The sequence below is a fragment of the Anabrus simplex genome, chromosome 6, assembly GCF_040414725.1.
Source record: "Anabrus simplex isolate iqAnaSimp1 chromosome 6, ASM4041472v1, whole genome shotgun sequence".
NCBI lineage: Eukaryota > Metazoa > Arthropoda > Insecta > Orthoptera > Tettigoniidae > Anabrus > Anabrus simplex.
This window is the reverse complement of record NC_090270.1, coordinates 12,097-37,043: the sequence shown is the minus strand read 5'-3', so window position 1 is coordinate 37,043 and position 24,947 is coordinate 12,097. Positions and strand designations below refer to the sequence as shown.

Sequence of the window (24,947 nt, the reverse complement as noted above, 5' to 3'; positions counted from 1 at the left end):
GTCGTGGCTGCGAGCTCTCTCATCGACATTCAAAGGCGATGTTGGAGTTGATTAGTAATACCCTTCGACTGCTGTTCTTTAAAGAAAATTTGAAATGAAAGAGGATAACACGTTTTCGTAATAAATGCGTAAATAACTTGGCAGATAGCAGTTGTTAACTCATTAAAAATAAAGACTGAAGTAATTTTAATGTTGTATACGGAAATTAAGTAAGAATGTGATGTACTTCAAGATATGGCAGAATACATCACTTGTCACTGAAATTGGCCGAACCCGACAAGCGAGACGTGTGTGTAGCGGTAGCCGGTTATATCTGACGCTGAGTAAAAGTAACAGTTTTATAGACAGCAAGAATAATTTCCTGATGGATCGTCGTATTGTAGAGATGCATGGAATAGGTATTGGCGGCAAATTTTCAACGTTTTCTCTTCGGTGTTATGATGTCAATTTTAAGTTAATGGTATTTAACCCCGCAGAAATAAAGAATAATTGTGCAGCCGCAAAAAAAAGAAAAAAATACGGCATGATGAAAGTCAATGTTCGGCGTCTAAAAATACGTAGGCCTAGGTACAACAAAGGCATTCATATGATTTTACAAATTACTTTTTGAGCCTGATTTAAATTTTTTGAGGGAAAAAGTGGTGTTCATCTTGCATTCAGAGAAATACGGTACTATATTTTTTCAGAATGAAATTAAACACACACTTTCACGTATCGGATTTCGAAAAATTACAAACAAGTAAGCCGTAGTGTGGATGTGATCTGTGGAAACGCAAGTTTTGAACAAACTGATTGCCGTTTCATACCGATTTGAATGTGCAAGGGGGGGTTTTCCGACTTTTATACAAAATGATATAGATGTCGATTCCCAAAGGGAATCTGAAAGATTTGTTCCGAATGAGTTAGCTGGAAAATTTATAATGTCCAATAACGGATCATTTACCGTATTTCACGGCATAATCGTCGCACTTTTTATACCAAAATTTTCGAAAAAATTGTAGGGTGCGACCATTATACGATGTATATTTAATACCAGTATTTGTATTACTCAAAAAAATGTATTTATAACTAAATTGTATTTGATACAAATTTAAGATGCATGTAATACTCGCGTTTATACATCAAAATAATTAAAATAGTCTAAAACAAAATTCATAATTTTTCGCAACAATTCGGCGAACGTTTTTCCAACCTGAAAATAAAAATGAACGTATTAAGTTAATTGTCATTAATTTGAGTATTAAAGTTAAAATATTACACTTGCAAAAAGTTATCGCTTTGTTGTGAAATGCGGACTTACCGGTACGCAATTTATTCCAAATCTTCGGTGTCGCTATCGCAGGTTTCGCTATCTGATGCGCCATCCTCGCCTCTGTTAATACCAATATCAGATTCTTCGTCTCCCTGCCACACTGCGTCATCTTCGGAACCGTCTAGTGCATTGGAAATCCCAGTCCTTTTGAAGCTCTTGGAGACTAGTTCAGGTGGTATAAGATCCCAACTCTTCTTCACCCACGAGCATAACAAGTCCAAGGGTGGACGCCTGATATTTCCGGCGGGCGTCAATTGCTGATCGCCGCTCATCATCCACTCGTTGTAAAATCGACGTAAGTGGTCTTTAAAGGGTTTATTAACACATACGTCTAGTGGCTGCAAAGCAGATGTTAGGCCACCAGGAATGACTATCTGTCGTGTCTTATTTGTAGTGAGAATTTGCTTCACTTCGTTCACGAGGTGACCTCGGAAACTATCTAAAACAAGCAGAGCTGGTTGTTTTAGTAGTGCTCCAGGTCTTCTATTCCACACAGTTTTAACCCAGTCCAGCGTGAGTTCTACGTCCATCCAACCCTTTGGTTGCACTCGTACATGAATTCCACGGGGAAACTGTATATTCTTAGGCATCGTTTTCCTCTTGAAAATGATGTAAGGCGGCAACTTTCTCCCGTCAGCTGTAATGGCTAGCATTGCCGTGCATCGCAACTTCTCACTACCGCTGGTTTTCATTAATACACTGTAATAGATAAGAAAAATGTTCCACCGATCAATACATTTATTGTGGATGAATTACTACACTAGTACCGGTTTCGACCTATCTTGGCCATCATCAGCTAGCACACAAATTTACAGTCATTAGATGAATTACAAAGAAGTTACTTAAGAGCATCCGGATGTCTGATAAAAAATGGAAGTAAAATATATTGCAGTATGTTGCGTTAAAATGGCTCTGATTAAAAGTAGTGATGGTTAGAATAAACTGAAACCTATTGATTGAGCATGGACATGAGTACATAAACACATTAAAATATATATGCCACATCATAAGACACTAAAAATATATAACACATTAAACACATTAAAACATGGTATATTTTAAAAACGTCTATTAAAATTTGAGTTCATGTTGCGTTGCATTCATCCTTCAATCCTCTTGTAGTTCTTGTGTTGATTAAGTTGAATATCGAGAATGTTCTATAGTTGGAATACTTTGCATTGATATGTTATGAGAACTCTTGTCAGTAAAAATTTGAAAATTGAGTTGATGTAGCAAGATAGGTTTTAATATCAGAGTAGTTGGTGGTGACACTTCTCTCGTCTATGTACGTTATATGGTCGTTATCTGTAAAGAAAAGCTAATATGAGTATCGCGTATGTATGAAGGAATGCCTGGATGTATGTGTGTAATGAAAAATGTACTTACTGTTGTTGCTGTGGAGGTTGTGTACCGATACGTTTGGATATTTGTTGTGCTCTGCTGCGAGTACGTCTGGGGCTCATGTGAGCTGTGTGGATGGATGTTGGTGGAGGGGATGGAGGAGTGGCTATTGTGAAGGTAGGGGCGGGGTTAGGTTTGTGATTCGTTGGTTTGTTATAATGTGTGTTTACTAATTTGAGATAGTCGTTTTTTATTGCAGGAATGACTTTGTCAAAAATGATACTGGTTTTCTCTGTAATGTCGTTAATGTTATGATTGGGGTTAGCGTATTGATCCAAAGTAATAAAGAAATCTTCGGTTATGTTGAGCAGGGGGCCCTTAGAGTTTGTTTAATATCATCATGTCATTATTGATGTCTGTGAAGTTGTGCTTAGACTCTTCTACATGTTGGCCTATTGATGAGAAATGGTTGTGCTTTACTGCATTTACATGTTCATTATAACGGACGGTGAAGTTTCTACCTGTACGTCCAATGTAGCTTGTGTCACAGTTGTTACACTTGATGCGGTAGACACCTGATTGGTTGTACTTATTATTGACTGTTTTGGTGTTGTGTATAGTGTTGGTGCTGTTGTGTGTGGTTTTGAATGCTATTTTCAGGTTGTGCTTCTTAAAGATATTAGTTATAGTATATATATTGGTGTTGTTGAAGGTAAATAGAACATAATCTTTTTTCGGTTTGGCTGTTTTGATTAATTTAGTTTTAGGTTGGGATTTTATTTTGTGGATGATTTTGTTGACCATTTCTTTGCTGTATCCATTGTATTTGGCTATGTCGTGGATTAATTTTAATTCATTATTTCGATCTTCTATTGTCATTGGGATATTGAAAGCTCTATGTATCATACTATAATAGGCTGCTTTTTTGTGTGTGTTGGGATGAACGGAGTCATTCTTTATGGTATTTAAGGTGTGTGTGGGTTTCCTATAGATCTTGTAAGATAAGTGAGTGTCATGTCTGGTTATTGTTAAGTCCAGGTAATTCAAGGTACGGTTATTTTCTGTTTCTTTAGTGAATTTAATTTGGGGGTCTAAATTGTTAAGATTGTCTAGTACAGTATCTGCATCAGTGAATCTATTATCTATAATTACAAAGATATCGTCAACAAATCTACACCAAAAATATATATTATCTATTTTATTAATTGACGTGTGTTCTAGGTGGTCGATATATATTTCTGCTAATATTCCGGAAGCAGGAGATCCCATTGGTAATCCTTGTTGCTGATATATGGTATCATGAAATTTGAAGTAGTTATTGTTTAAGGCGAATTTAAGCAGAATCACGAATTCTTCTATTTCTAAGGTGCTCAAGTTACTATGGTTTTTTAGGTTAGATTCAATTATTTTGACTGTTTGTTTAATAGGAATGTTAGGGTACATGTTTGTTATATCAAATGAAGTAAGGGTATGATGTTTTTCAATCTTTAGTTCTTTGGTTCTATTGCAAAAATCTATTGAGTTTTGTATTGTTTTGTTTGCTAAAAATGAATAATGCTTTTTCAAAAATTTCTGAATGAATTGTGATAACTTATAGGTTGGACTGGCTTTATAATTTATAATCGGTCTCATGGGTACATTTTCTTTGTGTATTTTAGGGTAGGCCCTTGCGGATGGTAATTGGGGGTTCATGGTTATAAGTTTAGCAGATTCTGTTTCGGTGAGAATAAAGTGTGTGTTCTTGAGTAGATTTTTTAAATTTCTTTGTATATTATTGGTTGGATCTCGGCGTATAGCTTTTCTTTACAGATAACGACCATATAACGTACATAGACGAGAGAAGTGTCACCACCAACTACTCTGGTATTAAAACCTATCTTGCTACATCAACTCAATTTTCAAATTTTTACTGACAAGAGTTCTCATAACATATCAATGCAAAGTATTCCAACTATAGAACATTCTCGATATTCAACTTAATCAACACAAGAACTACAAGAGGATTGAAGGATGAATGCAACGCAACATGAACTCAAATTTTAATAGACGTTTTTAAAATATACCATGTTTTAATGTGTTTAATGTGCTATATATTTTTAGTGTCTTATGATGTGGCATATATATTTTAATGTGTTTATGTACTCATGTCCATGCTCAATCAATAGGTTTCAGTTTATTCTAACCATCACTACTTTTAATCAGAGCCATTTTAACGCAACATACTGCAATATATTTTACTTCCATTTTTTATCAGACATCCGGATGCTCTTAAGTAACTTTTTCGTAATTCATCTAATGACTGTAAATTTGAGTGCTAGCTGATGATGGCCAAGATAGGTCGAAACCGGTACTAGTGTAGTAATTCATCCACAATAAATGTATTGATCGGTGGAACATTTTTCTTATCTATTACATTGAATCTAATCAATACGGAATATGAAACTCATAAATAATAATTCATTAATACACTCCGTGATCCTTTTAGCGCAATAGTGCTGTTGCGAGGCATATCAAAAAAAAATTGGAGTCTGATCGGCATTACCGATTTGAGAAAGCAAACGTATGACAAATCGGTGAAAATTTACAATCTTGTCCGTGTAATCAGCAGGCAACTTTTGGCTTAGTGTTGTTGTCCTTTGCACTGACAGATTGTGTCGTCGCATGAACCCCTTAATCCACCCACGAGTCGCCTTAAACTGAGTTACCGGTATGTTGTGTTTGCTCGCTACCTCCTGTCCCTTAATTTGTAACATTTCATATGATACACTGCAGCCATTGTTACGTATTTCACTGACGTACCTAAACACTTCTTCGTCAATTATAGGAAACTTCCCTGTTTTAGGACCTCTAAACGCGCTAGAAGGGTTTGTACTTTTTAGCTTGTTTTTTTACTTTCCGCTAGTCACGCACCAACTTTTCACTCGCTGAAAATTTTCTTTCTGCAGCTCTGTTCCCGTGCTGTTCAGCGAAGGCAATTACGCTTAGCATGAAGCCCGCGGAATAGTTTCTATATTTACCCATAATCGCTTATAAATGCTTCACACGTTAATGTTTTGCGATATAAATGACTTTCCGTAATTGTTCACTATTAAAACAAATTGTTTCTACAAACACCCCAAACACAAATTAAAAACTTAAATTCTCACGCACACATGTCTACAGTAATCACGTAAATCTGAAACAAATAAATGCATCTGTGATCTGTCCATTCCAGAGCAGCCAATACTGTTAGGCAGCAGGGAAGCATGCAGCAATTTATCAGTTTAGCTCGCTGGTTGCGACACACTACTGCGCTTGCGCAAAGCTCGCAAACCGGAGCTCTAGCTAGCGCGGTGTAGATCTACTGTATAGTTGACTGTATTCCGAGACGTCAGTAACAAACATTCATTTTTTTCAATTTCTTTTAAACATACGGTAATTAGGTTAATATTTCTTCCCAGTTATTGATGATTTTACATTACAGTACTGACGAGTTTATAAAATAAAACTTTAATAGCATTAGATAATAATTATCTTGACTGCTTGGATAAAAGTTTTCATCCCATGCCCGGACACTTATGACGTAGTAGTAAGATAAGAGTCTAGCGATGACAACTGAGACATCGTAAATAATTCGGCTGACCGTGAGCTGAATAAATCCGTGGAAATCTGCGTTATCATCTTGGATTTCACTTCGTGCGCAATAACACAGGAGCCGGCCCCATGGTGTAGGGGTAGCGTGTTTGCCTCTTATACGGAGGCCTCGTGTTCAATTCACGGCCGGGTCAGGGAATTTTACCTGTATCTGAGGGCTGGTTCTAGGTCCACTCAACCTACCTACCCGGTATTTCCTGGCGACGTTGCCGATAAGCGATAACTTACAGCCTTACGTATTTCAAATGGGAACTCATAATATGTAGGTGGTGAATAAATAGTACACTGTCTCGCGACCACGTTGTCAAACTGCCGGTAGCCAACCGCTAAGCCATGCGTCGTACATATACCGGTAATATTTATTTATATGTTGTGCAACATGTCGCAAACGTGACTGTGTTGCCAAATTGCGCATTCATGTGCAACTTACGTTGCAGTTCCATTTACCTTTTAACCAGATTAGTGAACAAAATTTGGACGTGCGACGATTATGTAATTAAAGGTTTAAAGTCCGATTTTTGTATTGAAAATAAAGGATGCGACGATTACGCGGTGGCGACGATTATGCCATGAAATACGGTATATTATTATTTTATACAAAAATAGGACATAACGACAATCCGCTATAGCGAGTAAATTTTTCGCTGTTATGAATTTTCGCTATAATGGACTTCTACTGTAATTGTTTCTCAAAATCAGGAGTTTATAGATTCAAATGTAATAGTTGCAATTCTTCATATATGGGACAGACCGGGCGAAGTTTCAACATTAGATATTTAGAACATGTAAATGCTTTAACCTTTTCACTGCCGAGTTTTGATGACCGGGCGAGCCCTCTGGGCCAGGTTTTTTTAAAAGGAAGAATCACTTTTACAGATACATATTTACTGATACTATTAATGGCATGCATATCGCCCCTTAGCCCCACAGCCCAATACGGGGTCGAGGATGAAGTGAGATTATATTTTACACCATATTTTTATGGCCGGATGGCCTTCAGTTGAGAATATAATATGAAATGAATGATGGTGAATGAAACTGGGTAAGGAAGTGGAAGGAATCGGCTGTGGCTTATGAATAGGAACTGTCCTGACCTTTGCTTGGGAGAGTAAAAGAGAAACCACAAAAAAACATTCTCAGGACAGCTGACGGTGGGGTTCGAATCCACTCGCCTGACGAGTGTAGAGCTTGGCTCCATAGCCGTAGCATGTTAATACGCGCAGCTACTCCGCTCGGTGATACTATTACTGACATAGCTTGTCCTGACTGACTGACTGACTGACTCATCATCGCCGAGCCAAAACTACTGGACATAAAGAAATGAAATTTTGGGGCTATATTCATACTAAGATGTAGGTGCTCGCTAAGAGAGGATTTTTGGATATTCCGTCGCTAAGGGGGTGAAAAGGGGGGTGAAATTTTAAAATGAGTGTGTCTATATCTCAAAACTTTAAACGTTTACAGATGTGAAAATTGGTATTTAGAATCTTCTTTAAAAATGAGGAAACACGTATTTTTTTGTTTTCAGACAATCCCAATAGGAGGGGTGAAAAAGGGTTGAATGCCTTTAATCAGGATACCGGTACTTATATCTCAGAAACTGAAGATATTACAGACATCAAAATTGGTACTTTTGATCGCTTTCAAAAATAAAGAAACACATATTTTTTTGTTTTTGGAAAATCCAATTAATGCGAGGGTGAAAAGGGGGGTGAATTTTTAAAATGAGTGCATCTATCTCAAAAGTTTTAAAGTTTAGAGATGTAAAAATTGGTATTTAGAATCTTCATTAAAAATAAAGGAACACGTATTTTTTTGTTTTCGGAAAATCCCAATAGGAGGGGTGAAAAGGGGTGAAAAATGGTTGAATGCCTTTAAAGAGAATACTTATATCTTAGAAATTGAAGATATTACAGACCTGAAAATTGGTGTTTGATATCTCCTTTAAAAATAAAGAAACGCGTATTTTTTTGTTCTTAGAAAATCCAATTAATGGTGGGGGGTTAAAGGGGGGTGATTTTTAATATGAGTGTATCTATACCTCAAAACTTTTAAAGTTATAAACTTATAAAGTTATAAGTTATAAAGTTAAAAATAAAGAAACACGTTATTTTTTTGTTTTCGGAAAATCCTAATAGGAAGGGTGGAAAAGGGTGAAAAAAGGTTGAATGCCTTTAATAAGGCTACTAATATTTCAGAACCTGAAGATATTACAGACCTGAAAATTGGTATTTGGGATCTACTTTAAAAATAAGGAAACAGGTATTTTTTCGTTTTTGGAAAATCCAATTAATGGGGGGTGGTGAAAAGGGGGGGGTGTGTGAATTTTTAAAATGAGTGTGTCTACATCTTAAAACTTTAAACGTTTACAGATGTAAAAATTGGTGTTTAGAATCTCCCTTAAAAATAAAGGAACACGTATTTCTTTGTTTACTCTAAATCCCAATAGGAGGGGTGTAAAAGGGTGAATAATGGGTTGAATGCTTTTATGAGGATACATATATCTCAAAAACTGAAGATATTACAGAACTGAAAATTTGTAAATAGGATCTCCTTTAAAAATAAAGAAACACGTATATTTTTGCTTTTGGAAAATTCAGTTAATGGCGGTTAAACAGGAGTGACAAATTGGGGCGAATTTTTTGAAAGACTATATCTACAGAATATCTGAGAAGCGTAAAATGTTACAGACGTAAAAAGTGGGTATTTAGAATCTCCTGTAAGTGTAAAGAAACATAGGTGATTTGTTTTTGGAAACTCCACTTAAGGGGAACTAAAAAGCGGGTGAAATTTTAAAATGAGAATTTCTACTGTATATCTCAAAAACTTAACATTACAGAATTTATTCTATTAAAAATAAAGAAACGTGTATTTTATAGTTTTCGGAAATACCACTTGGGTAGTGGGCGGGGGCTAAATGTGACTGAAAATGTTGAATTCTTTTAATTAGGCTACTGATATCTCAAAAATGAAGATGTTATAAAAGTGAAATTTGATTTTTGGAATCTGCTTAATTGAATTATATGAGAATACATACATCTAATAAAAACTAAAGTTGTTACAGACGTGAAAATTGGTATTTTGATCTCCTTTAAAAACAAAGAAAAGCGCGTTTTTGTGGGGAAACAATCTTGGGGGGTCGGGAGTGAAAAGGAGTTGAATTCCTTTCATGAGGACACATAAATCAAAATCAAAAAATATGTTAGTATGGTGATAAATGGTATTTAGATGATCCTTTACTATTAAAGGAACAAGTATTTTTTGCCTAAATATCACTTTGTGAAGGGGGGAGGGGGGAGTGTGAAAGGAAGTTAAAAAAAGTGAATTATTTTTAAGGGGATACTTATATCTCAAAACTGAAGGTAATAGACGTGAACATTGGTGTTTGGAATCTCCTTTAAACATAAAGAAACGCGCCTTCTTTTAATTTTTTGGGGGGTGGGGGTAAATAAACTTAACGGCGGTGGGGTGTAAAAGGAGGTGAGACCAATTGATTTTACTGTTCATAATGTGCTTATAAGAAGCCTCCGTCGCTCAGGCGGCAGCGCGCCGGCCTCTCACAGCTGGGTTCCGTGTTTCAAATCCTGGTCACTCCATGTGACATTCGTGCTGGACAAAATGGAGGCGGGACAGGTTTTTCTCCGGATACTCCGGCTTTTCCTGTCATCATTCATTCCAGCAACACTGTCCAATATTTCATTTCATTTGTCACTCATCGATCATTGCCCCAGAGGGGAGCTTCGGCACCCGGCACAATTCCTATTGTTGCCGCTAGATGGGGCTTTATTAATTCCATCCCTGACCCTGTCGAATGACAGGAAACAGCTGTAGACTTTCGATGTACTTATTCTGATCATAACCCGATCATTTTTAATCTTTCCTGGGTTCTTTTTCAACAGCCATCTTTTCCTTCGGAGAACGTTCTTAGATTACAGTAGATTCTCCTGGCATATAAATAAAAATTTAAACACATTTGAAATAAACGATAGGAATGAGATTGGCCGTCAAATTGTTCACCTCTATAATAAGGTCAATAATACACGGAGGTATGTCATTCGTATCGCCAGAAATCCCGCACACTTGCCTACGCGCGGCAATGGTGTTGGTCACATTGTCAACAATGACAATGGCAGCAGATGCAATTTACCGCCAAGTAGCGGTCTTTCATCTTGGTGTGGGGTCCAGAACATATAATAATAATAATAATAATAATAATATTCTGGACCGTCGTCAAATGTGCGGACCACGCTGGAAACGGGTCCTGGACGGTTAATGACTAAGAATGCAGTCCGGCCGCGGGTTCAGTACCGCCAAGGCACCCAAGAAGACACCACGACAGATCCCCTGAATGATTTGATCCATATTGAAAATGCTTATAGGAAAAGATGGCAAAAATTTAGGGACCCAACTGACCGGGTGGAATACCTGGACCTAGCCTGGGAAGTACGAAATCGATTGCTGGAAAGAAAGATTGAAAAATGGGAGGAAACTTGCCGTAATCTATTAGAAAACGAGTCAGATCGCGAATTTCGGTGGATTATATATCTAAAACAATAAGCATTCAATTATAAATTTCAGTATATTACCGTAGCAAAGCTCGGGTATCTTGCTAGTATAATATAAAATGTTGATCCAAGAACTGGTATTACCAGAATCATTTACATTTGGGGAAAAATAATTTATCTGAGGAAGGGGTGACTTCTGCACGAGATTCATCATTACTACTTTGTCTTGCACTTTCTTATAGTTCATTATCGCCACTTAAATATTCTCCATCTTCATTATCAAAATATAGCTCTCCAGAATCACTGTTTATGAGGAAACATACAGTTTCTTCGTCAACAAGAGATGAATGTAAAAGTTTCAAACAAATTAATTTAAAAACCACCATTCCAATACTTTTAAAGTGAACTGTTACATTCTGTACTCCAATACGGCTATCATGAGGAGACTCATAACGTGTAATAAAACAAGAGATGACTGTGTACTTCAAGACGCCATGATGGCTACACGTTAGTGGGAAAGATGTTCCACTCCAACAAAGCTGAAATAACACCAGATCGCTTTCAAAACACGTGAAGTGGAGTGGTATATCTGCCAAACAAAACTTCTTTGAGCATTTCCACAGAATCTCAATGCATGACACTATATCATGTTCATTTGTGAGATCGTATATATTCGGGTTTGGCGGACAAGGGACGGCGTTCAATAACGTACATATACAGGTTTGGCAGTGAAAGGGTTAAAATACAACAAATTCTCAGCGGTTGGACAACATATGTATGATTACAAACACTGTTTTACTAACATAGAACAGGACATGGAAATCCTTGAGAAAATAAACAAAGGACCTCTCCTCAACATAACGGAAAATTGTGTCGTACATTTGGATCAGTACTTCAACTTAAACTATAACTCAATGATATTTCAGAGAAACCCAATAATTTATTTGACCTTCTCATTAACATTTAAAAAAATGTTAAGTCAATAAATCAAAGCTCGATCTTTCATTCCATTAATAGTACCTTTCCACAGCAATTACTTCTATTCCCTCACCCCTCAGGCCCGCGTTAAGTTTGCCTCTCCTCCTCCTCCTCCCCCTCCACCTTCCCCATCCCATCCCTGCTCTTTCCCCTCTCCTTACCCCGCCTCCCTTCCTATCCTCACTCTCACTTCTCTCCACGTCAGTCCCTCGTTGCCTGTTAAGCTCTTCATTTCGCTGCACGAGGTGACTCATATACTACTTATGCCTTTCGTTTGGCCCCTTGTCTTTAGAAGTCCTTGAACTAATTTGGCTCTCATTATTTATCAGGTCAACTGGTTTCGCACTGAACTGTGAACTCTTACCACCTATGACGTAGAACCAGTTTGACCTCCATATGCAACGTTTGCCACCGCAAGAAGCACTTCAACACCAGCTTCATTGGCATCATCAAGTTTTAACCATATACTGGGCGCAATTGCATTCAACATATGTTATTTGTCATAACGTTGATTAAACTCAATTCTCTTCAGCATCAATTTTAATTACCTAAAAACATTTTAATGGCTTTCAAATGCCCCATGGCCAAGTTTTAACATTACTGTGACCATTCCACTACAATAATATATTTGTTTCAGCTCACATTTTAACTAAGGCAATATTTTACATATATGCTCAATTCTACATCTCTTCAAGATAATAAATGATTTTTAAGTGTATCTACGCTTCAGTCAATCAGTCAATACTGATCTGCATTTAGGGCAATTGCCCAGGTGGCAAATTCCCTATCTGTTGTTTTCCTAGCCTTTTCTTAAATGATTTCAATGACATTGGAAATTTATTGAACATCTCCCTTGGTAAGCTATTCCAATCCCTAACTCCCCTTCCTATAAATGAACATTTGCCCCAATTTGTCCTCTTGTATTCAGACTTAATTTTCATATTGTGATCTTTCCTACTTTTAAAGATGCCACTCAAACTTATTTGTCTACTAATGTCATTCCATGCCATTTCTCCGCTGACAGCTCGGAACATACCACTCATGTGATATAGATGTTGATTCCCATAGGGAATCTGAAATATTTGTTCCGAATGAGTAAATTTATAATACCAATATAAATGGTCTGTTATTGGACATTATAAATTTTCCAGCTAACTTTTCCTGGTTGCGAGTATTTCACCCCAGTGTATTGATGAGCCCAGCCTAACACATGGGGCGAAACGCTGGCAACCATGAATGAGTTAGCTGGAAAATTTATAATGTCCAATAACGGACCATTTATATTGGTAACATACCACTCATCGTAATTTATAAGCTTCATATCCGTATTGATAATTCACACAAATGCAATGAGGAGAAGAACTCCACCTAATCAATACTTGTTTATTATTATTATTATTATTATTATTATTATTATTATTATTATTATTATTATTATTATTATTATTATTATTATTATTATTATTAAAAATACAGGACCGGTTTCGATCCTAATGGGTCATCCTCAGCTGGACATACATATACATATAACACATCGTACAATTGCAAACATTACCATATTTAGAAAGGAATATCATGTGACGGTAACATGTCAGGTTGTACTCATGAGTAGGGCATTCGTCAAATTGCGCATCTGAGAAGTAAATATTCCTCAACTTAAAACTAACTTATAGGTATACATAAAATAAAAACAACAAATGCGTAAAACACTTTCATGCTTGTGAATGTTTGAGTTTGACTTGCACTGTTTCTTAGTTCTTCAGTTTGACTAAATTTAAATCTAACTTATGAGTATTTATAAAAACATGTGCGTAAAACACTTTCATGTGTGTGAATTTTTCGAGTTCCTTGCACTATTTCGTAATTCTTCAGTTTGAGTGCTATCATTAAGTCTGGTTGTCCACAACTGTGCATTATATTTAAAAACTCAACGGCTTGAATTGTAATATGAGTTACATTTAAAATACCAATATCTCATTTTTAAAATATTTTGTCACATATGTAAACAAAGGATAAGAAACACTTTGCATCTCTAAAAGGCAAAATATAGACATAGTGTGGATTCTGTTGAGGCTTGGATGGAAATGTTGAAATTGCAGCTTGTCATATATAAAATCCAGTTGTTTACATTAAAAGATGAGTCATAATGCCCTTTGCCATATTACGATGATGATGTGTTGCATTAAACCAGAGTGGAGGCTCCTTCCTTTTTTGTAGTTGTGTGATATTGTAAGAATTGTCTGTGAAAGATAAGAGTAAGATGTGTGATACTAATATGTTGAAGGAATGTCGTAGGTCATGTGTACTTACTGCTATTGTGGTCTTGAGGTTGTATATGGTTTGGGAGCACGTTGTGTACTACTTCGTGTCCGTCTCGGGCTAATGCCATTTGCTGTGAAGGGGAGGGGCGGGAGGAGTGTCTGTTGAGGAGGTAGGGGTGGGGTTGGGCGTGTCTTCTGGTGGTTTTCTGGCGCGTGCCAAGTTTTGGTCAGTTGTGGACAACCAGACTTAATGATAGCACTCAAACTGAAGAAATAAGAAATAGTGCAAGGAACTCGAAAATTTCACACACATGAAAGTGTTTTACGCACATGTTTTTATAAATACTCATAAGTTAGATTTAAATTTAGTCAAACTGAAGAACTAAGAAACAGTGCAAGTCATAAACTCGAACATTCACAAGCATGAAAGTGTTTTATGCATATATTGCTTTTATTTTATGTATACCTATAAGTTAGTTTTAAGTTTAGGGATATTCACTTGTCTCAGATGCGCAATTTGACGAATGCACTACTCATGAGTACAACCTGACATGTTACTGTCACATGATATTCCTTTCTAAATATGATAATGTTTGCAATTGTACGATGTGTTATATGTATATGTATGTCCAGCTGAGGATGACCCGTTAGGATCGAAACCGATCCTGTATTTTTAATAATAATAATAATAATAATAATAATAATAATAATAATAATAATAAACAAGTATTGATGGTAATGAGGGAATGGTTTAGAAAATGTCCCCCCAAAATAAAGATTGGCCGAAAAATCAAAACAAATTGCCTGGGTTTTGCTGACGATTTAGCATTACTAGCAGTGGACATAAAAGAAGCAAAAACCCAGATATCAGAACTTCAAAACATTGCAAATAAAATTGGCCTCAAAATATCATTTGAAAAAACAGAAATTATGCCCCAGAAACCAACACAGCTAAAAGAAGTCACCATAAATGGTAATAAAATCAAAATAGTAACTCAGTTTAAATATCTTGGAGAAGTAATAACACATAACTTAAATGAAAAAATCTCAATCCAAGTAAGAACAAATAGATTAGCTATAGCACAAAAATTAACATGGGATATCTACAAAAAGAAATGTCTATCAATAAATTCAAAAATAAAACACTACAACACAGTTATAAAACCAGAAGCTACATATGCAGCAGAAACACTCTTTTACCTGAATAAACAATTAAAGACTGACAGACTTCAGAAAATTGAAAGGAGGATTGGAAGAACCTGCATCAACAAAAAATACCAGAAAGATGGACAGTGGCGGTTAATACCTAACAAAGTCGTGTACAAAGAGCTAGAACCCATTACAGACACTATGCGTAAGAGGAGACTGGGATTCTTTGGACACATCATGAGGATGCAGGATTCGAGACTTCTGAAACAACTAGTTCAACACAATCTCGTCTCAAAAAATACCACAACAGGATGTAAATGGATCAGAGAAGTAAGAGAGGATCTGAAGGAAATAGGCCTTACAACAGAAGACACCACAAATAAGATAAAATTGAATACAAAACTCAAGAATACAAACCTCCACTTTACCCTTGCACAAAACAAACCAACACCACGTACATTTTCAACTGAGGAAAGGGCACGAAGATCAGAGCGTCTGAAGTAGTGCTGGGAGGACCGCAAAGCCCGAACAATCCCTTCAAAGAGACCTGAATGACGGTCTGACTAAAGTGATCCTATGTGGTCATAAAAGAAGAAGAAGAAGAATAAACAAGTATTGATTTGTTTGAACATACCACTCAGTCAAGCAGCTCGTCTCCTTTCTCCCAGTTCTTCCCAGCCCAAACTTTGCAACATTTTTGTAACACTATTCTTTTGTCGGAAATCAACCAGAACAAATCGAGCTGCTTTTCTTTGGATTTTTTCCTCTTCTTGAATAAAGTAATCCTGGTGAGGGTCCCATACACTAGAACCATACTCTAGTTGGGGTCTTACCAGATACTTACAATGATCCCCAAAAGGAACTTCCACCCCATCAACGCAGTAATTAAAACTCAGAGGACTTTTCCTATTTGTGAAACTCACAACCTGAATTTTTACGCCATTTATCATGATACCATTGCCTACTGTCCATTTCAAAATATTATCGAGGTCATTTAGCAGTTGCTTACAATCTTGTAACTTATTTATTACTCTATAGAGAATAACATCATCCGCAAAAAGCCTTACTTCTGATTCCACTCCTTTATTCAAATCATGTATATATATAAGAAAATATAAAGGTCCAATATTACTGCCTTGAGGAATTACCCTCTTAATTATTACAGGGCCTACTCTAATTCTCTGAGATCTATTTTCTAGAAATATAGCAACCCATTCGGTCACTCTTTTGTCTAGTCCAGTTGCACTCATTTTTGCCAGTAGTCTCCCATGATCCACCCTATCGAATGCTTTAGACACGTCAATCGCGATACAGTCCATTTGACCTCCAGAATCCAAAATATCTGCTATATCTTGCTGGAATCCTACAAGTTGAGTTTCAGTGGAGTAACCTTTCCTAAAACCGAATTGCCTTCTATCGAACCAGTTATTAATTTCGCAAACATGACTAATGTAATCAGAAAGAATGCCTTCCCAAAGCTTACATGCAACGCATGTAAAACTTACTGGCCTGTAATTTTCAGCTTGATTTCTATCACCCCTTCCTTTATACACAGGGGCTACTACAGCAACTCTCCATTCATTTGATATAGCTCCTTCAACCAAACAATATTAAATAAGTACTTCAGATATGGTACTATATCCCAACCCATTGTCTTTAGTATATTCCTAGAAATCTTTTCTAGTTTTCAACTTTTGTATCTTATTGTAAATATCATTGTTATCATATGTAAATTTGAATACTTCTTTAACATTAGTCACCTCCTCTATCTGGACATTTTCCTTGTAACCAACAATCTTTACATACTGCTGACTGAATACTTCTGCCTTTTGAAGATCCTCACATACACTCTCTCCTTGTTCATTAATTATTCCTGAAATGTCCTCCTTGGAACCTGTTTCTGCCTTAAAATACCTATACATACCCTTCCATTTTTCACTAAAATTTGTATGACTGCCAATTATGCTTGCCATCATGTTATCCTTCTGCCTTCTTTGCTAGATTCAATTTCTTAGCAAGTTCCTTCGTGCGCTCCTAGTCATATAAAGTTCATTGTTGTATATGTCAGGTAATTGTACAAAACCCAAGTAGTTTCACACCTCTTCCTTGTACCCTAAAGAATATATCTAATAGCGTTTGATGGCACCTACTAGTGTACTGGCAATGGTTGGCTCGTGTACCGCAACCCAATATCTAGCTGATTCTGACGGCTGGCTCAGTTGTATATCAACAGATCCCGATTTCAAGGAATTGCCATTTACAGCAGTCTCTGGCTACAAACCTCCGTGAGGTATGAAACCATAGACTGAATTACAATTTTCCAGTTGCTTTTTACCGATAATATGTTCAGTGAAATTACTAACGAAACCAATCGCTATGTGATAACGATAATAATAATAATAAAAATGTAAAATCATTTGTCTTAAATTGAACTTATTGCTTTTATTTGTCCCAGTATAGCTTGCTGTAAATGTTTATAGGACTATCTTGAAAATCGTGAAAGATGAGTACAGGTAATATAAGATAGAAATTGTCATTTAAAATACGAGTAGTATAGACAACACAGAGGACTTTAATATGAGGGGTAAGGGTTAATTTGTAGAAGCCTGGGTATTCTCGACTCTTAAAGTAACCATTCTTTTACACTGATTTGAGGAGTTGCTGATTTTAGCTGTTAACAGATCAACATGAAGTTAGTGCCTGTCATTCATTGTTACCCCAATTACTGTTGTGTTTCAGCTTCATGAACTCAATCATCGAACACAACTGTTGCATGCTTTAGAGGACTTCATAAAATAATGTTTGCTGTTATGTTCACAGCCTTTGTGGTATGGGCTGGTGCTGAGATGACTCATTTGACATCTCATCTCATCAAACAAGTGTTCATGCCCCAGTCATCGATAACAACACTTGCAGAATGTGTGACGTGCATTCGAAGCCAGTGTGATCAGGTTTGTAAACTGTCTGTAACGTGGAGTATTCCAAAGTCTGTTAGATCAAGCAATATTTTTGGGAAATTAAACATTAAACTGATAGATTAATATACATTGATGAGCAGTCGAATTACAGATAGCTGTGTTTGCCGCGGGGAATGTAATAGTATGACGCAGCATGGGATTACGACCTCGCACTGTCCTTGCCGTGTCAGTAAGATGGGTTACACACGAGATTTCAGCGCATTTGATCTCGGTCAAATTGCCATTTGTAGGATGCTAAAAGGTTTGTTTTTTCCACCTATTCAATACATATAAATTTTATAAATTAGGAATTTATTATTGATTCCACTTGAGACATGTTTCGCCCTTCATTGAGGGCATCATCAGTCAAAATATCACCTCAAGGTAAAAAATCAGGTAACTGGTTAGTAGTTGACTTGTACAAATTAATACATATTATTAATACAATTACAAAAATTAAGTATGGGAAATAGTTGTACAAAAGTGATGGTTGAACATATAGGTTTATAGATGAAAAGTCAGCATCAATGCCTAAAATTAACATAGTTCGGCAGTGGTGCTCTGGAGAAACGGTTGACGCAATCATAGGAAAAAAAAGTTTTAAAATATTTACATTATAACAATTAAGGGAGAAAAGGTGTAGTGTTCGGCGTCAATGTTTGTAACCAAAAATTAATGTCAAAGGTTGGTAACTATACAGTATTTACATTGTTCAATTGAACAGTTGAGATAAAGTTTTAAAATATTTACATTATAACATTCAGCGTAAATGTTTGTAATAAAAACTAATGTCAATAGTTGGTAACTATATAGTAATTACATTATCTAATTGAATAGTTGAGAATTTACAATTATATACATAATTACACAAGAGCAGCTGGTGTGCAAGGATAAAAAAAATTCAGTACCAAGTGTGTCCTGATGTTTTAGAGGTTGGAAGAAGGATTTAGCATTGACATTTCAGAAATATGTAGAGCAGTTTATTTTACTTAAAATCACCGGGGGTAGGGAAATATTTCATAGCCAAATGAGGTTTTATAGGCATCAAGCTGAAAGTTTTCCAGTTGCAGCGCCGAGATCGGTACGGAGACTGGTCAGTGTGGATGGAGATTCATGGGTATTCGGTGCGTTTGAACGGCAACAATGGTGACAGTTATTAGTGGGTAATTGCTAATTAGGAAAATGTTGCGGGTTGAAACTTTCGCTTATTCTTTTAGTTGACTTCTGTAGCATCGAATGTGATGTGAAGACATCGGTGTGAAATGCCGGTGAGACAAATTGATATTGTTCCGTGGAATAAAGTATGGCGGACGTCGGGATGAAGTTATTGTTCTTTACTGGTCTGGTGAGATAGAATAGAGTAGCTTGATTTGTGAACTGCTGTGGAGAGATTAGAATGTATACGGCAACTGCAGAGTCAGAGCGTTAAAGCTGGGGTGAGGCATCTTCTCATTCTGACTGCGAAGAGGAGCCGTAGTGGCACGCCATATTTGTGCCGATGTGCGCTGGGTTCCGGCGTGTTGTTGAAAGTTGTATTGTATGAAGTGGAAATTATCTGATGTGTCGCTGAGAGGTAATTGTTGATGAGTATTGGTGGACTATGAAGGAGGCTCAGTCGGTAATACGCATGTGCGCTGAATGTTATAATGTAAATATTTTAAAACTTTATCTCAACTGTTCAATTGAACAATGTAAATACTGTATAGTTACCAACCTTTGACATTAATTTTTGGTTACAAACATTGACGCCGAACACTACACCTTTTCTCCCTTAATTGTTATAATGTAAATATTTTTAAACTTTTTTTTTCCTATGATTGCGTCAACTGTTTCTCCAGAGCATCACTGCCGAACTCTACTATGTTAATTTTAGGCATTGATGCTGACTTTTCATCTATAAACCTATATGTTCAACCATCACTTTTGTACAACTAATTCCCATACTTAATTTTTGTAATTGTATTAATAATATGTATTAATTTGTACATGTCAACTACTAACCAGTTACCTGATTTTTTACCTTGAGGTGATATTTTGACTGATGATGCCCTCAATGAAGGGCGAAACATGTCTCAAGTGGAATCAATAATAAATTCCTAATTTATAAAATTTATATGTATTGAATAGGTGGAAAAAACAAACCTTTTAGCATCCTACATTCAGTATCTTCAATACGGATAACAATGATTTTTATCACTTGCAAATTGCCGTTGCCAGTGTGTGCGCCATTCCATCTCCAAAGTCACTGGAGGCACTGAACTTTCCACATGTCACTGTGTCAACAGTGTTACATGAATTTGTGGATTCAGGGAGAACCACCACCTCAAGGGTCAACAGCCATGGTGTACAGCTTGTTAGTGACGGGTCATCGTAGGTAGCTTAAATGGTGAGAGGGATGGACGGGCCGCAGGGCAGCAGTTCACTCGTGAATTCAGTGCTGGACAACTAGAAGTGTGAGTAGCCATGCCATCCAGAACCATCTCCTCACTATGGGATACGGAAGTCACCGTCATACTAGAGTACCTCTGCTAACCGCATGTCACAAGGCATGAAGAATGACATGGGCAGAAGCTGGGGAAAAAGGTCGCCTGGACAGATGAGTCGAGGTACCAGTTGTCTATGGCAGGATACAATGTATCGCCGTCTAATGGATCCCACTTGCCAGCAGGGTATAATTCAGGTTGGTGGTGTTGGTATCCGTGTCTGGGAACTGTTCTCTACATGGGATGAAAAGGAACGCCTTGTACATCTGCCAATGTCTCTCACCATCAGGAACCTGCTGTCAGATCATGTCCACTGATTTGTTTCTTCCAGCACCCTGCAGGGGACTTGTACCTAAAGCATGATAATGCACCCACTCATTGCTTCCGAATTGTGGCCTTTGGTTTCGATGATCTCTTACAGATATGAGGTTGCTTGCCAGGCCTCCAAGGTCGACTGACCTCACTCTACTGACCACACCTGGGATCCTGCTCAGACCAGTCTTCAGGAACTTATCGAGGGCCTGCACTGCGGTCATGGGTCATTATTTGTCCCCTACGCTTCCGATGCCTTGTGGAGTCCATGCCACGTGAGAGGGGTATTCCCAGGTATCTCTAATTCAGCTGCTCATCAAGACTTAATTTGACACATGTTTGTTGTTTTCCTCATCCTCAGTCTAATAACAGGCAGCACTTCTTCCCTTAGCTGAAACACCTCCAGAAGTGTTTTAAATTGCTGTGCAAAATAAGCTGCTTTATCCTACCTCTCGTAGAAGTTATGCGTTATGTGTTTTATGTGTGTCATATATAAACAGACTATTGGGTTGTCAGAAAGCTGCAAATATTTTGACTAATGGATCTTTAAATATTTTGTATACAGATGTCTCTTGAAATCCTTGGGACTAGTGTGAGGTGTAAGCCTCCTCTTTCAATTTTTTCTTTTCTCCTTAATTTTCCGTTATAACATAATTTCATTTCCTCCCTTTTATTTCATTCCAAATTTCAAACTCCAATTGTGCCATAATCTGCTTCATTCATCTACGGATTGCCTGAACTCTCCCTTATTCAAGATCACAGTTACTCCGTAATGAGTTCATCATTGATGTTCTACATTGTATACGTTTTTAATTTTATGCTAGCGCGTGAATGTGGACTAGTTCAACTTGTATTTCCTTCTGGCATTGTGATTCTCTCTCCTACAGAATTTGCAATTACCGGTGATCACGTCATATCATCCTTGGTTACGTCGTCATGCGCCTTTTGACTGGTTCTATTTGACTCGTACTGTTCAATTAACTTTAATTCAACTTTTGTTTTCGCACAATTGTAAGAACTCCAACGTCAATAATTAATCCATGCTTCACACATTGATGTACATTTTAATTGTCTACAATATCTATTTTTGTTTTTTACTTTAACAACCCCATGATTGTTTTTAACTCCACAGACTGCCATCGTTCAATGTATTTCACCATAAATTCTTGCTGTTGATCTGTACATACTGTTACTAATTAAGTCTAATGTTATCATATTACTTTTTATTACGACATTGTTATTCTTTTAACAATGTTAATCACTTAAGTTCAGGGCCATGACCTTAGTCTTTGTACTAACAGCTGATGATGTTCGCAATGCCGAACGAAACATGTTCCGTTATTTAAGCCATTTTTTAAGACACCTCATGATTGTTTTATAATTCAATGAGTGTATTATATTGTATTGAGTAGGTGGTTGTTAATAAAAGAATTTTATAATTTTAATATGAGGATAGTAGTCGATGATTCTGATGACAGTGATGTTGATGTTGCCGAATTAGACCGTGATGAGGCTGAAATGATACAGAAGAGACTGTTGTTTCGTGCTAGATGTGGCAGTGCTACTTGTAACTTTTACTGGGATGACATGGATAATTATGTAAGAAATGAACATTTTGTAAGATCTTTTCACCCAAGGTTTAGCTCTAAATTTTATGCAACCAGTAAAGTCTTTCAAACTTTTTTCTTCACTTGAGTGTAAGAGAAACAAATCACTACACTTAGCGGTACATTAAGTCTCGAGAAATGTTATTTCCATTTCGATCTAGGATAAGGGAATTGCTTCTAGTCAATGAAAATGAGATGTATGTTACCTTAGCTCTCTTCATGTAGGTAGGAATACAGTAAAACCTTGTTAAGACATTTCTGCAGGGGACAACAAAAATGAATGTGTTAAGCAAGAAAACGTACTACTGGATATACGAATAAAAACTATCCAACAGGGATGTGGAAACACTAGATATGATTTTTCCGACATGAAGGCGTTTTACGTTGTGTATCCGCGTGTACAGTGAAAACTATCTCTATAATTTCTCAAGGTGAGAGGAAAGTATTAAAAGGTGTGGAAAACACAAGAGAATAATATGAAAACATATGCTCGGGGCTCAATAAAAATATTCAAGTATTATTTCAAATCACACTCTTTCTAAAACAAATGTTAGTAGAAGCCTTTTATTTCAGAGCAGTGGGTTATTAAACATTATTTTCTGGTTACACTCAGACATTGAACTGGAGGTTATATTCGGCCATGTGCAACTGCGACAGAATGACTTTGGCCACCATTTTGAAAAAGTCGAATCGATCAAGTCGAAACTCGAAGGTGCGAGTTCAACATTCGCCACTTCTGTGCGCTTAAAGATGCGCTTTCAGTCCACTTTCTGAAAGATTTTAATATTGTCTTCATTAGAAAGGAATTTTCCTTTTTCCGAATCCATACCTAGGCTTTTACAAGACAAATATTCACCACGCTAGTCAATTTCATACGATTATGTTCCTAATCCAGATATAGGCTACCATATCACGTGAAAAAACTTCTCAACACAAAAAAAATTTAACTTCTGAATGGAATACAAGCACCAATAGGCTCACTTTTTCCGTAATCATGCAACTGTGGTGATGGCTCTTACCAGAGTTGTAAATAATGTTTCTTTCACAAGAGATGACAACATTTTCAGGGCTAGGAAAAATGTGATCGTACTCGTAGTAGGCAGTAATAGCAAAAAATTGTGATGTGGTAGGTATATTTATATGTTCCTAATCCTGATATAGGCTACTTATCACGCGACAAATATTTGCTGCACTTCACTGTACCACTCAACACAAAATAAATTTCTATCTTCTGAACGGAATGCAGAATACAAGCCCAAATAGACTTACTGTGTTATTCAGCAATCTTGCTGCTAACCGACAAGCAAAATTGAACATTCCTGAGGCTAACAGCTTGCTCCCTGAACATGCAACTTATCCTGTGAAGTTCAGGAAGTTAAGGCCTTTTTCCATAATCGCGCAACTGTGGTGACGGATCTCACCCGAGTTGGAAATCACGTTTCTTTCATAAGGTATGACAAATAACATTTTCAGGGCTAGGAAAAATGTGATCGTACTAAGCGGTAATATTAAAAGTAATAAACTTCATTGTTAGGTTCCGTATTGAGTTGAGACTATGCTTAAAGTAAATACAAAATTTTAATATTCCACCTTCTCAATACTAAAAAATCATTTGATGTTTTTACAAAAACATTACAATGATATTAAAAGGTACTAGTTTCGGTCCACTGTGGACCATCATCAGCCTAGCCAAATTACAACAGTAAAAGACATAGTGATAAAAATAGTGCGGAGAAATGAGAGAGGATCCTAAGGATGGGATGGTGGTGGAATGACAGATAAAAGTGAAAAACCGTATTTGCGAATAATGATAAAAGTAACAGAAGTGTTCACAATAAGTAAAATCTTGTGAAGTCACGTAAAAACTCTTGATGAAATAGTCTTTGGTTAGCAGGTGGAATATTAAAATTTTGTATTTACCTAAGCGGTAATAGCAAAAATTCATGACGCGATAAGTGAGGTATTTTTTATATAGATTTAATACGATGAGAATCGGGACCGAATATATGACATGCTAAGCGGGGAAAATGTGTTAATAAGAAACACACTAACATTCTTTAAACAGAAGAGATGTTTCCCAACCAACTGTACAATGTGAAATAAGAAACCTTAGGGAAGATAGGAAAACAGTAGAATAGGAGAATGAATTAGAGATCAGCATTTTAAATTACTAAGTCCGGGCATGCCATAAGAATTCACCTGACTAGGAAATAGTGCATGTTTCAAATAACAAGTTCTAGGTAACACTGGATGTAACACAACCCAGCAGGATAAACGTAAACAAGTTCAAGATAAGAGTATTATGCAGTACAAGAATGTAAGCAAATTTTGAAGTATGAGAAGTTTTCAAGAGTATTGACACACATGTAATTCATTTTCACATAAATTCAAACAGTGTTCCAGTCAAAG

The 24,947-nt window shown here is 36.7% G+C and overlaps 1 protein-coding gene across 1 annotated transcript in view; it reads left to right on the top strand.

The window, feature by feature from the left end:
- The window catches only part of Exo84 (exocyst 84), a gene marked incomplete at its 3' end in the record, with an annotated part of 128,718 nt that overhangs the window by 96,737 nt on the left and 7,034 nt on the right, over positions 1 to 24,947 (top strand). Inside the window, 1 exon segment of the mRNA XM_068228187.1 lies at positions 18,000 to 18,130. Coding sequence (XP_068084288.1) covers positions 18,000 to 18,130 — 131 coding nt within the window.